Source organism: Hyperolius riggenbachi, chromosome 11, assembly GCF_040937935.1.
Source record: "Hyperolius riggenbachi isolate aHypRig1 chromosome 11, aHypRig1.pri, whole genome shotgun sequence".
NCBI lineage: Eukaryota > Metazoa > Chordata > Amphibia > Anura > Hyperoliidae > Hyperolius > Hyperolius riggenbachi.
The window spans coordinates 185,966,404-185,981,053 of NC_090656.1; the positions used below are offsets into that span (position 1 = coordinate 185,966,404).

At 45.7% G+C, this 14,650-nt stretch overlaps 1 protein-coding gene across 1 annotated transcript in view; it reads left to right on the forward strand.

The window, feature by feature from the left end:
* SLC12A3 (solute carrier family 12 member 3) overlaps positions 1-14,650 on the forward strand; it is a 126,385-nt gene that overhangs the window by 80,997 nt on the left and 30,738 nt on the right. Inside the window, exons 16-19 of the mRNA XM_068261095.1 lie at positions 2,350-2,461; positions 3,682-3,816; positions 8,695-8,801; positions 13,380-13,462. Coding sequence (XP_068117196.1) covers positions 2,350-2,461; positions 3,682-3,816; positions 8,695-8,801; positions 13,380-13,462 — 437 coding nt within the window. The remainder of the gene's footprint in view (positions 1-2,349; positions 2,462-3,681; positions 3,817-8,694; positions 8,802-13,379; positions 13,463-14,650) is intronic.

A 14,650-nucleotide genomic window follows, 5' to 3' on the forward strand; every position in this document is an offset into this window, starting at 1 on the left:
TGAAGTCCCAATCGGTCGGAGCTCCACATTCTGGCTATCCCAGTCTGCATGGGGGACAAGGGGTTAAAAAGTTTCAGGAGGGGGACCCCACATAATTTTTTAAAAAAAAAAATCCCACACTCTAAACATAAAAAAAAAAATTGGGAAAATAGGAAAAAATGCCTGGGATCTTCATACAGCCATATTGCGGCTGTATAGCGATCCCTGGCCAAAGCGCTGCGGCTGCGTATAGACCCCCTGGAAACCCCGTCAGGAAATTTATTGCGCTTTCGTTTGATGCATGTAAAATTACACTACCGTTAGGTTTGCTACTAAAAGTGACATTTACCGCATTTAAAAGTATACTTTTTTCCTTCGAAACTTTAAAATCGATTTTCTCAAAAACTATAAGGTCTTTTTGAAAAATAGTTTTTTCCTCTTATTCCTAATGATCTCCTTAACATATCCTGCAAATTTAGGGTTTCTAGCACTTAAGGTGGATTTGCTTTAACCATTAAAGTCGGCAGGTTTTTAAATGTGTATTTTTTTTTCCTTTTGAAACTTTAAAATCGATTTTATCAAAAACTATAAGGCCGATTTTAAACATTTTTTTTCCTCTTGTAGCCACCGGGGGCCCCTACAAGCTCTGGGGCCCTGGGGCAGCTGCCTCCTTTGCCTTAATGGTAGCGCCGGCCCTGGGGAGTGTAGACACATAAAGATATTATACTGTTGAGGTCTAGCCCAGCTCCTCACAGCTTTAACTATTATCTTGGAAATCCAGAAGAGATCAACACAGACCAAATCTAATGCTAGGTACCCACCATACAATTTTCTGGCAGATTTACCTATTTCCAACATGTCCGATCTGAATTTCGATAGATTTTTTAGATTTTCCTATCTTTTTATCATTTTTTTTTCTATGGATTTTTCTATTGATGAAATTCGATCAAAAAAATATTGCAAAAATGATTAAGAAAAAAATCGGAAAATTGAAAAATCAATCGAAAATTCAGATCGGACATGTTGGAAATAATCGATCTGACATGTAAATCTGCCAGAAAATTGTATGGTGTGTACCTGGTCTAATAACAGGTACAACTCAGTTAGCACATGATTAGTACCTGCCATATAATTGTTATGCTATTTAGCTCTCCTTTGTTTTGTAATGCTAATCGCAGTGCCTATTTAGGTGTAAAAAATTCTATCCCCCCTTTCTAGATAGAATTACCCATACACTGGGTGCCAAGAATAGCTCTGTAGTGCCCCCTACTTTAGGTGTCACCCCCAGGCATCTGTGTGGTTTGCCCATGGCTAAAAACTGCCCTGCCTGATAGTAATGTATGAAACCGTCCAAGCTAGATTTGCTGGGTTGTTTAAATTCTAACTCCCCCCAGAGCATTTATTTTGGATTTAAATCGAGCATGGATTGACTAGTACCCCTGCCAGGTGCTTCTTGTTATGTCATTTCCTGTTACTCTCATAGGAATAAGTAAAAAGCAAGAAATTAGATGAAAGCTCTGTAACACAAAGAAAAGTCGCCTGCCAGGGGTGTGTGTGTGTGTGTGTGTGTGTGGAGGGGGGGGGGGGGGGGGGGTAATGGCAGTCCCCTGGGCCACCTAGCAGAAATATTCCACGTGACAGTGGCTTCCAAATCCCTACTCCTCCCCCCCCCCCTTCTCCAACAAGTGACCATAGCTTCCAATTCTCTCCCTCCACATAAGTCAGTGTCAGGTGTTGTTGCTTCCCATTAGGCAGAGCAGCAGCAGAGCATTATACATTACCTGCTTCCTATGAGACAGGATAGGTCCTCCACACTCCACTTCAGTGTAGCTGATCACTGTGCAATGCAGCCAATCATCATGTAGCTCTTCATGCATGCCATCAGGGGCCGCAAGCTACACTGAAGAGGAGTGTTGAAGACCTGTCCTGCTGCCGGGAGCAGGTAGTGTATAACTCTCTTTAGCTGCTCTGCATTGTAACCAAGGAGCCTTAGCCTCTGGGCCCTCTGTAATGGCAAAGGTTGCAGGGGATGGTGTAACGTCCCTGCTGCCTGCCTTATTCCCTCGCCCCATACATGGAGCGGTGACATCAGTGGTTGTTTTGATAGGCCACCCCCACCATGTGAGTTGCGGCTGTGCTAGCCTATTTTGAATATCTCAGGAATGGGATGAGTAGCTTTAGCATTAAGGAGACTTCTGAGGGGGACAAGGCTAACAGTGATTACATTTGTAAGTACAGTACAGTTATCCTTTGAAGCAGTCCCCGGCAGCTGCAGAATAAGACCTGACCCAGCCTTCATGTTCTGTGGAAACAGACCTATTTGTATGAGCATTTTCCCTGCTAATGGTTTCTTTTTATGCATTTAACTAGGCCTCAGTGTTTAGTCTTGACTGGACCTCCCAATTTCCGTCCTGCCCTTGTGGATTTCGTGGGGACCTTTACTAAAAAACAAAGCCTAATGGTTTGCGGGAATGTCATTATTGTAAGTGCCAATGTGACTTTATTATTTTTAATGTTGGTTAAATCATCAATATTAATAACACCATCAGTTACAGTCAACCAGCACTAAACTTTTCTTCACTTAAAGGACACCTGAAGTGAGAGGGATATAGAGGCTTCCATATTTATTTCCTTTTAAGCAATATACCTGGCTATCCTGCTGATCTTCTGCCTCGAAAGCTACATATTTACCTTGTGATCTAGGAAGATGGATCCCAGCGACGTACCACAATGACGAACGCTCCCTGATCCATCTTCCTGGTATGCGCGATAGCACATGATGGGCGCGAACCTATCTTTCGCAAAATTGCGCGCATGTAACCATGTCGCAAGATTGTGGAAATAATCGCTCATTTATTGTGCATTTTACTCTGTGTCAAATGTGCAACTAATACATGTGTATTTTAAATTTTATACATTTTCATGGTAGTGGTTAGTTTGAGGATTCTTTTTCACATACTTGATAAGGTTCCTTTCAGTAAATCAAGTTATCATTCCAGCCTGTGTGTTGTGTTTACTCAGTGTTTTTAGTATAAAGTGCAGGTTTCAAAGGACAACTGAAGTGAGAAGATGCCATAGTTATTTCCTTTTAAACAATAACAGTTGCCTGGCAGTCCTGCTGATCTATTTGGCTCCAGTAGTGTATTGAATAACACCCGAAACAAGCATGCGGCTAGTCTGGTCACATCTGACAGTTATGTCAGAAACATTTGCATGCTTGTTTAGGGTCTATGGCTGAAAGTATTAGAGGCAGAGGATCAGCAGGATAGCCAGGCAACTGGTATCATTTAAAAGGAAATAAATATGGCGGTGTCGTGTCCATATTCCTGTTGTTACAGTTGTCCTTTAAGCTTTACACCTGCCAAATAGAGTTCTCATTATCTAAGCTGTATGCAAGATTATTATTACTAATCGGTTAGTCCCGTTTAAAAAAAACGGGTACTGGATTGACACAGCACGTGTGGTCGCCTGCACACATATGCATGCCAATGGCCGCCAATCTGCGCCTGCGCACTTAGCGCCTGATACGGACGCAGCCCGGGGACGCAGATTCCTGGGCTAATATTAGGTAGAGTTATTTATTACATTTCTACATTAACCTTTACTTATGAATCAGGAGTCGTGAAACAATGTAAATATTTGTTTACAAAGACTTAATGTATTTAACTAGTAGTATAAAAATGTTATGACTTCTTCGCAAAGGGTCCTCGAAAACAGAAACTCCAGGAGCTGAACCCAGACGGCCATATAAAGTGGTTGAATAAAAGGAAAATCAGAGCCTTTTACACGGGACTGATTGCAGATGATTTACGCAGTGGGGTTCAGATGCTGATCCAGGTATATTTCCTGTTTATATGTCATTTTGGGGTCCACATCTAAATATTATTACAGCCTTGTAGTGATTATTTGTTCTGACCTCTCTATTTAAAAACATAAGAAGCAGCGATCTAAGAAAGATACATAGAGCGCTCCATAGTGTAAAACCATAAAACTATTTAATATGCGCAAGTTAAAAGCATACTTACAAAATCACAAATGTATTAAAGCTCATCAATAGCCTGCAGACACCTTTTCCCTCCTATGGTGTGGGCATCCCTGCCTTCGTCAGATCACCTGAGAGAGAGTGATCTGACGAAGGCAGGGATGCCGAAACGCGTCATCACGCTAGAGGCACGTCGTGACAGCGGACACGCCCCCCACCAGTGAGAGGCTCTCCAGAACATCGGACGCCACGCTGCTGGCCACAGCCTGGCGGTGCCCACACCATAGGAGGGAAAAGGTGTCTGCAGGCTATTGATGAGCTTTAATACATTTGTGATTTTGTAAGTATGCTTTTAACTTGCGCATATTAAATAGTTTTATGGTTTTACACTATGGAGCGCTCTATGTATCTTTCTTAGATCGCTGCTTCTTGTTTTTCACCCCACTGGAGAGCGGCTCCTTGACCATCATTTGACATTCTATGCGGTGTGGACAGTCTATTGGAGCGCTAGACACTTCTTTGTCTATTTAAAAACATATTCTTACAAATGAAATTCATGACCACAGAGGACATCCATGGTACTCAATTTTCAAAGTATTCTGAACTTTGAAATAAATCCTAATGCTGGGTACACACGGTGCATTCCCGCACTCGATGCCCCGCTCAATTCTCGGCCGCTCGATAATTTCCAAGCATTTCCGAGCGCATTTCTCTGATTGTTAGGTTGATTCTCATGCAAAGTATGCCAAATCGACCTAATGATCCATCGAAACGGGAATCGGACATGTCGGAAATAATCGAGCGGCCGGGAATCGGCGGGAATCGAGCGGGGAATCGAGTGCGGGAATGCACCGTGTGTACCCAGCATTAAACTAATCAGAGAAACTCAAAGGGTAACTGAAGTGACATTGGGCCTGATGCACTAACTGGTGGTAATATTGCCGTGCAGAGACTGCAGCAGTGTACCTTGAGTTACACTATTAGAGCGATCCACCGTACTCGAGTAACATGAGTGTTGCTACAGTAACATAGTCGTGTGCTGCAGATCGCGCTTATGGTGTTATTCGCGGTACACTGCTGCGTTAGTACCAGTAACATTGCCATGTGCTGTCTCTGCATGGCAATATTACCACTAGCTAATGCATCAGGGCCATGGAGAGATAAGCATGTCTACAGGGTCAGATTTACACTTAAAGGAATTACGAGCCCAAAACAGTAAAAAAATGTCTGTACCTGTATGAAGCCTGTATGAAGTATGACGCCATCCGCGCCCTCCGTGCAGCTCCGCCGGGTCCCCGCTGCTTATGCTCCCCCCGGCCGGACCCCGACCACACAGCCCAGGTCGGGCTCTCCTACCTCCTCAAATATGGCCGCCGGAGGAGGCCGCGGCTGCGCAGTTCGCACCAAGGTGAGTGCGGCTGCGCAGCTCTAGGGCCTCCCTCCCCAAGCAGCGGCCTCCTCCGGCGGCCATATTTGAGGAGGGGGGAGCATAAGCAGCGGGGGGAGCATAAGCAGCGGGGACCCGGCGGAGCTGCACGGAGGGAGCGGATGGCGTCCTCCATGCCTTCCAACTTCATACAGGTACAGACTTTTTTTACTGTTTTGGGCTCGTAAGCCCTTTAAGGAGCTTGTAGGCACAGAAATTCTGGCATCCTAAACTCCGCTCTTCAGCGCAGGCCACACCCCCAATCCTGGCCCTTGTTTTCTTAGATCACATAGGGGTTGATTCACTATAACAAATAGCTTACCTTATCCGAGTTAACATACCTTATCAGAGTTAACACGCCATATCAGAGTTAATGTGCCTTTTCAGAGTTAATGTGCTTTATCAGAGTTAACGTGTCTTATCAGAGTTAGCGTGCCAAATCAGAGTAGCATAGCGAGCACTACAAACTTATGCCTGCTAATTGGCAATGACGAGAGCTCCACTCGTCCTGCCGTGAGCCCCTGCGGGTCCAATCACTTTTTTAAGGACATTATCCCCGCGCTTTGATTATCCCAATAGGCTGACTGTCACTCAGGTATTGCCGCTAGCGTCGGTCGTCGGACATTCGAATGCCGCTATCGACGCACTCCCGACCCTCCAGTGATCGAGCGAAATTTTCCGCACGGACAGATTGACGGTAACGATTGATCTCGGATGGAAGTCGATCGTTCGGTCACCGGTTGCGCAATGATTTCACAGCGAATTCGATCACAGTGATCGAATCTTCTGTATATCGGCGGTAAATCGTGTAAGTGTATGGGTCCCTTAAGAACATCATTTAGTAGACTATACTGAGATATTTACTGTTGTCATGGTAATTTCCACAGGTTATTCTGTTTCCAGGCTTTGTTCCTTGATTAGAGCCGTTGCTATGGAAACACCGCAATCAGTATTTTTGGTCAGTAAATTACCTGTTGGATGCAACTTGTTTAGTCAAATCATTAAAATTTCACACGCTCTATTTAGCACGCCAATCTCCAGATTTTTAACACAAACTTGTTAATACATTAATACAAAGAACCATCTCTGCTGTAGGTACTGAGCTCTCACCTCCCTCACTAGCAGTGCTGAGTAACAAAGCTGACCTCTAGGGGATGAAGAAATAATGTTTCCTAGAGAGCTACAGTATATAATGCTTCCTTGCCATAAAACACATTGACCTAAAGTACATTGACCTAAATGGAATGTGTTTCATTTAAAAAATGGTACAAGCACTAGAGAGTACATCTTCTAGAGCCACTAAATAATTAACTAGCTGATAATATCAGGCAAGACTTTCTTTTGTGAAACTGGGCTAATCTCTTGTGACTAGCTAATCCTCTTGTAGCTTTTAATTACATTACGCTTGAGTTGAGAGAACGAAGAAGCTGCAATAGTACTGTCCATATTTCTCTCATACCTGATGTATTTGTGTCAGTTGTGCATTGTCTACAGTTTGCTCAGGCAGTGTTTATGTTATACATCATAAGGGGCCCATGCACCTAACGATTTTCCCACTGATATATAGCAGATTCGATCACTGTGATCGAATCTGCTGTGAAATCATTGCGCAAACGCTGACAGAACGATCGATTTCCGACCGAAATCAATCGTTCCCATCGATCCGTCCGTGCAGAAGACTTTGCTCGATCACCGGCGGGTCGGGAGTGTGCGTCGAATGCCCGACGACCGATGCTAGCTGCAATACATTACCTGTTCCGCCAGCGCGTGTCCCCGCTCTCACCGATGTCTTCTTCTCCGCGCTGGGCTCCAAGTCCGGCTGGCTTCACTGAACTTCCTGACCCGGCAGGAAGTTTAAACAGTAGAGCGCCCTCTACTGTTCCCCGGACAGGAAGTTCAGTGAAGCCAGCCGGACTCGGAGCCCAGCGCGGAGAAGAAGACCGCGGAGAGAGCGGGGACACGGGCCGGCGGAACAGGTAATGTATAGCTGCTGCTGGTGGGGGGGGGGGGGGGGTAGTGTTTGATGGGTCGGCGGCAGCTTCACAGATTGTGATCGGTTTCGTGCTGAAATCGATTCACAATCTGTTTGCAGTAAAGACAGCCATACGATCCCTCTCTGATCAGATTCGATTAGAGAGGGATCTATCTGTTGGTCGATCTGATGGCAAATCGACCAGTGTATGGCTACCTATAGATCTCTTCTTTTACCTGAAGGAGTGGCTTGCATTTGTAATTCTGTAATGGTGGCTGTACAAGCAGCTCATGCGATTTACATTCTTAAAGTGAACCTGAGACGATGGAAAGTAAAAGTTTTATACATACCTGAGGCCAGTCGGGCGTACTGAGCATGTGTGGCTTGGTCGCACTGCATCTGTGCTGACTGGCCCCGACTGGCCGAAGATAATGGGGCTGCTACTGGAGGATCTAGGACAGGCATGGGCAAACTCTGCCCTCCAGCTGTTACGGAACTACAAGTCCCACAATGCATTTGCCTTTATGAGTTATGACTGTGGCTGTCGGACTCCTGCAATGCATTGTGGGACTTGTAGTTCCTTAACAGCTGGAGGGCCAAGTTTGCCCATGCCTGATCTAGGAGGCTCTGGACGCCAGCGTGGGAGTGATCTGCACGGTGGGGGCTAGAGGAAGCCCCAGGTATGTATAAAACTTTTACTTCCTTTTGTCTTAGGTACACTTTAAATTTGTCACAGATGGCGACATCTTTACCACTGGCACGGTGAATCACTCTGGGGAATGTGTTCCGAAGTGAGCAGAAAAAACACCTGGTCTCCCAGAGTCTTCTAGGGGAAAGGCTGCATAACTAAATGGCCGAGGCTAAACATCACTGCGAGGATGGGGTTACACAGACACTACAGAAATATATAGTTACATGAAGTGTTTCTGATAGTGGTTCTGTGCACTTTGAATCGCTGTCGATCATTAGTGCTTTGAAAAGTGCTAGTGTAATGTTTAGCATCTGGCAGCGACCTCACTGCAGCAGTCAGAAATCAGAAACAAGGTGCATGCAGCGCTTTTCCACGAATCTGGTATGATCACTGTTCAAATGTTAAAAATTGTGAAATCATGTTCATGTCCAGTGAAAAAAAAAAAGTCACTCTGCAAAACGCTAGTGATTTTATTGGCGTTTTGTGATACCCAGTGTATATAGAGCCTCATACTTTCCAAAAAATACTGTTGCATTGTCATGTGTATCCCTTGGCCTGCATAAATGCTGATATCAGATTACATATACAGGCATAGTCACTGTCCTCCTGTTATCTAATTGTTTCTCTTCTTTTCTGTTATGCAGGCATCTGGGTTAGGTCAAATGAAGCCAAATGTCCTGTATTTGGGATTTAAGAAGAACTGGCAGACATCTCACCCACGGAACGTAGAAAGCTACGTGGCAATACTTCAGTATGTGTTGTTGATATAGTATCTATTATGTATAGGATTCATTTTGTAGCACTCCTGGTATTTAGTGAAAAAGTGCTATACAGGTAGTCCCTGTCTTACGAACGTCCAAAATATGATCGACCCGCTGATACGAATACGAAGTCCAACCCATCGCGTGACGTTGGGGACTCCTTTTGAGCCTCTGTCTGACACCATCCTGACACCATCCTGTGTGCTGCGAGCCCAGAGTATTATGCAGCTGTAGCTACTCACCCTCCCCGGAGTCCATCGCCATGCGAGATTCCCCTCTGCTCATAGTTCACTCTAGCATCCGGCATCACCTACTGCATGACGCATGTACTACAGAAGTATCACTGTAAGGAACAATGCTGCACAAGTATTTACAACTATCCTGGAGCGCACACATGTTGCAGCTCTCCTGCACACTGTGTGCAGTGAGGTATCTGGAACGCTAAGCAGGGGGAGAGTGAGGGAGTTCCTAGAGGTGGGCTTACAGGAAGGGAACTGCCACTACCTCCACGCCCATAATCAATGTTCTGCCCAGTGGAATATTATGGCTGAGCAGTGCAGGGACCACAGGGGCGTGCTGGTGGGTGAGGATGGTGCTGTCACATGTGTCACAGCACCTTAGAGAAAACATCATTAAAAACAAAGTTTCACTTGCGTCATTGCACGTAAATGTTCGTTTATTACGTGGAGTACTCGCGCAAACCACAGTGCACGGCAGATCGCGTGATAACTGCTGTGATAGCAGTTATCACGTTTTTGTAAACCGAGCCCCATGTGTGTCAGTATGTGTGAAAACATGCATGTTTTATCACAGAAGCTAATGTAATTGATTAAGAAAATGCATGCAGTGATTCACTATCCAAAGTTTCGCAGGGGGGCCCAGTGATTTCTAGTTACGCCCCTTCTAGTTGCATCAGTCATTATACAATCTGTCCATTCACAAGAGACTAGTGACATCACTGAGAAAGCAACCTATGTATTCACTAGAGACAAGTGACATCACTCACTATATAGTCTGTCCATTTGTTAGAGACGAGAGACGGTCTGCCCATTCTGAATAATGCCACTAATCTCTTGTGAATAGGCAAACATATAGTGATGTCATCATGGTCTCTAGTAAATATTTAGGCAGCTTTCTCAGCGGGAGGGGTAAGGAGGAAGGAAGCAGCCTAACTATTCACTAGAGACCAGGGGCTCGATTCACAAAGCGGTGATAACCCAGTTATCACGCCTAAAAGACTTTAGGCGTGATAACCTTTGCACCACTGAGTTATCACCGATTTTTGCTGTAACTCGCGTGAAGTTTCCGCGCGTACAGTCCCATAGGGCTTAATGGGAGCTTCGCGCGAAGCGGGGACGCTGCGCGCGCGCGCAAAACTTTGCGCGCGGAAAATTCGCGCGAGTTGCTTCTTATCATGCCTAAAGTGAGTTTAGGCGTGATAAGGGGCTTTTCACTGGCGTGCAAACACTTTGCACCGCTTTGTGAATCAAGCCCCATGACATCACTAGAGACATAACTGAAAATGCGGCCTATCCAATTACTAGAGACCAGTGACATCACTAACTGTACAGCAGGTCTGTTCTTTAAGCTAAGTACACACTTCAGATTATTGTCACCTGCAGGGATCAGGACTCATTCCCTCAGGCGACAGTTTGGGGCCTGATGCTGTACAGATGCATCGCTAGGCTACAGGCTAGTGATGCGTTATTTTACTGTACTAAGTGGAGGGGGAGGGACAATGCGCAGCACATGACAGAATGGGAGTGGTAAGGAGAGAAAACAATAGTGGTGATTTGCCGAGATGGTCCGGCGGGTAGGATCTCTTGCCAACGCATCAGGGAGGCCAGTCAAGGACCACTGTTTGCATGTTGGGTAGAGAACGGTCTAAGGTGTGTACATTGCTTGAGATGCCAGAAACATTGCTGAGACTGTAACATTTCATTCACTAGAGAATAATACATCCTATCTATTCACTGCGAATCGGTAACTTCACTGAGAAAGCAAACTATCCATTCAGTCAGAGCTGATGAATTCCTAAAAGCACAGTATGTTACAGTTCTATCATAACTCATAAACACTGACCACAAGAGAAACACTGCACGCTATACTCAGCAGTCACAGGGGAAAGGGAACACTAAAAGCCTTCCTCAAAACAACAAGCAAAAATGGCAGTCAGCATATTTCACTGCTCATAACCAAATACATTCAGATCAGAAATATCCCCAAACAACAAAGCATATACTCTCCCCCATGCTGGGCCAGCCCCAGCTAGCCAGTAGCCACATGTGCCTACAACACAAGGGGCCTGATTCACAAAGCGGTGCAAACACTTTGCACGCCTGTGAAAACCCCTTTATCACGCCTAAACTCAGTTTAGGCATGATAAGAAGAAACTCGCGCAAATTTTCCGCGCGCAAAAGTTTGCGCGCGCAACCGCGCACGCGCAGCGGCCCCCGCTTCGCGCGAAGCTCCCATTAAGCTCTATGGGACTTTGCGCGCGCACGTACGGAAACTTCGCGCGAGTTAGAGCACAAAGCGGTGATAACTTTGCTGGTGCAAAGGTTATCACGCCTAAAGTCTTTTAGGCGTGATAACTGAGTTATCACTGCTTTGTGAATCGAGCCCCATGTATGTTTATCTGCAAATGAAACAGCAAGTAACCCCCCAAACCATCATTTTTAAAATTTCTAAAAATCTACTCAGCAGAACTTAAAAGGCTTGGTGTTTCTTTAAAGAGGAACTCCAGTGAAAATAATGTAATAAAAAAAGTGCTTCATTTTTACAATAATTAGGTAAAAATGATTTAGTTAGTGTTTGCCCATTGTAAAATCTTTTAAATCCCTTATTTACATTCTGACATTTATTACATGGTGACACATTTACTGTTGGCAGGTGATGTCGCTGCTGCATGCTTTTTTGACAGTTGGAAACAGCAGTAAAGAGCTATTTCCCACAATGCAACAAGGTTCACAGACAGGAAACTGCCAGGAGTACCACGATCCTCAGACTTTCTTGTGGGAGGGGTTTCACCACAATATCAGTCATACAGCGCCCCCTGATGGTCTGTTTGTGAAAAGGAATAGATTTCTTATGTAAAAGGCGGTATCAGCTACTGATTGGGATAAAGTTAAATTCTTGGTCGGAGTTTCTCTTCAACAGTTTCACAGCATCAGAACTTTCTTACCAAAGCATAATTTTTAGCTGCATTTTTAGCTAAGCTCCACCCATCAAAGAAAACTGCCCGACATTTTTTTCCCTGATGCTGTGCAAAGCATGATGGGATTTCCTATGTTGTTATTCATGTTGCCTAGCAACTGGGAGGGGTGATCAGCACACAGGACAGTTGGAACGGTGTCTCATGCTCCCTGTCACCTCCTTTCAACCAAAAAGATGGCTGCCCTCATGAAATCAAACATTTGCCTGCTCTTTTAAAACAGGGTGGGTAAGAGATTATATTACCTATCTATTTTAATTAACATAACTAATGTAACTTAATGACAGTATATTTGTTTAGGCTGAAGTTCCTCTTTAAAGACCTGCCAATCAAAGATCATCATTAAGAGGAGTAACTATAAATCAGGGGCTCCCCCAACCAGGAAAATGTTTTGGGCATCCAATTCTCCCAAGGTTCTACTCCTCCTCCTTGTCCTCCTTGTGGTGACCCATGGCCATTTGTCCACTAGTCTACTACAATTGTTGCTACCTTAACCCTCTTCTTTCTTCACCTGACCTGTATGGCTATCATATCCCCCACCTTCCCATCCACAACAAATGTGGCCCCCACTCTCCTTCCCCCACCCATAACAAGTGAGAACATTCCCTCCCTATCCCTAATAACAAGTGTGCCCAACATAACTCCACCTCACATAGTAAGGGTGGCTGATAACTCCCCTTTCCCCCACAATAGCAAGTGTGGGCGGTATAATGAGGAAACCATGTAGATGCTGAGGAAACCATGTGGGTGAGTAGAAACCACGTGGGTGCTGAGGAAACCATGTAGCCCCCCTACATGGCTTCCTCAGCACCCACGTGGTTTCTACTCACCCACATGGTTTCCTCAGCATCCATGTGGGTGCTGAGGAAACCGTGTAGGTGAGGAGAAAGCATGTGGGTGCTAGGGAAACCATGTAGGTAAGGAGAAACCATGTGAGTGCTAAGGAAACCATGTAGGTAAGGAGAAACCATGTGGGTGCTGAGGAAACCATGAGGGTGCGGATGAGACCATAAGGGTGCAGAGGAAAGGTGATGAGAAACCATGTAGGTGCTGAATAAGCCATTTAGGTGACAAGGAAACCATGAAGGTGAGGAGTAACCATGTAGGTGAGGAGAAACCATGTTGCCCCGGCAGTTGTTTCGCACCCATAACATTTGGTCAAAGGTCTATAGTGAACAGTAGTCCTTCCTCCTATGCTGGGTGAATTCATGCTATTCCCACCTAATGTATTAATGCTAAGCCTCATATACTTTACTTTTGTACACCTGATAGCTGACTTACAGTATTTTTATTGACCGTAATATGGCAGAGATACTGCAGCATGTGATAACCCCACTTTTTTTTTTCATTGCAGCGATGCATTTGACTTTAACTTTGGATTGTGTGTGCTGAGGATGAAAGATGGACTGAACGTATCTCGTGTTATGCAGGCCCACAGTAAGTGGATAGTAATTCTCAAAGTCTTCAGCTACCTCAGCCCGGCGACTAGATGGGCTCTAAAGACACCATCACCTGCACTCTCGTCATGGTGTGCAGTAGTCCAGCACGGCCGTCACTACGCAAACAGCTGTTTGCGGTGCGTTACACAGTGAGCTTGGTCTGTCAGTGTGAAGCAGTACTCTAATTACACTCCCTGATTGATGTATATGTTACGGCCAGAACCCGAAGTTTGGCCACTTTGCATTCTGGCCGGCCACTTCGGGTTCTGGCCGGCCAATGTGCGAACTGGCCGCTGCGCTGCGGCCAGTGTGAGGAATGAAATGATTGCAGTAAAGATTAATGTGTGTTCTGGCCGTCTCGCTGCGGCCAAATGTGTCAAAAGTGCATTCATTCATTTAATGAAATTAAGCCGGCGGCTTTCTCTCCTCAAACCCCCCCCCCCCCCCCCCCCCCTGCCTCTCTCTCTCTCTCTCTCTCTTTCTCTCTCTCTCTCGGTCAGCCGGCGGGGACACGCGTGTCCCCGAGATTCGTTCGTCGCGCCAGGGCAGCAGAGCGGGGAGGCTGCAGACATTTCTTCTGCCAGCACCCGCTCTGCAGAAACGAACAGCAGGATTTCCTGCTGCGACGAACGACTCTGGGGGGACACGCATGTCCCCGCCAGATGCTAGGAGAGAGAGAGAGAGGCAGGGGGGAGGAGAGAAAGCCGGCAGCTTCATCTGCTACATTGCCGCCGGCTTAATTTCATTAAATGAATGAACGCATTTTTGACACATTTGGCCGCAGCGAGACGGCCAGAACACACATTAATCTTTACTGCAATCATTTCATTTCTAACATTGGCCGCAGCGCAGCGGCCATTTCGCACATTGACCGGCCAGAACCCGAAGTGGCCGGCCAGAACGCAAAGTGGCCAAACTTCGGGTTCTGGCCGTAACATATACACATGCAAGATGTTTTAAAGCACTTTAGGCCTGCTATTTAGCATTCAATGTGATTTCTGCCCATAAAACGCTGCTTTGCGTCAAATCCAGATTTTTCCCCGGGACTTTTGGCATGTATCCCACTCCGCCATGCCCCCCTCCAGGTGTTATACCCCTTGAAACATCTTTTCCATCACTTTTCTGGCCAGCATAATTTTTTCTAGTTTTCCAAGTTCGCCTCCCCATTGAAGTCTATTGCGGTTCG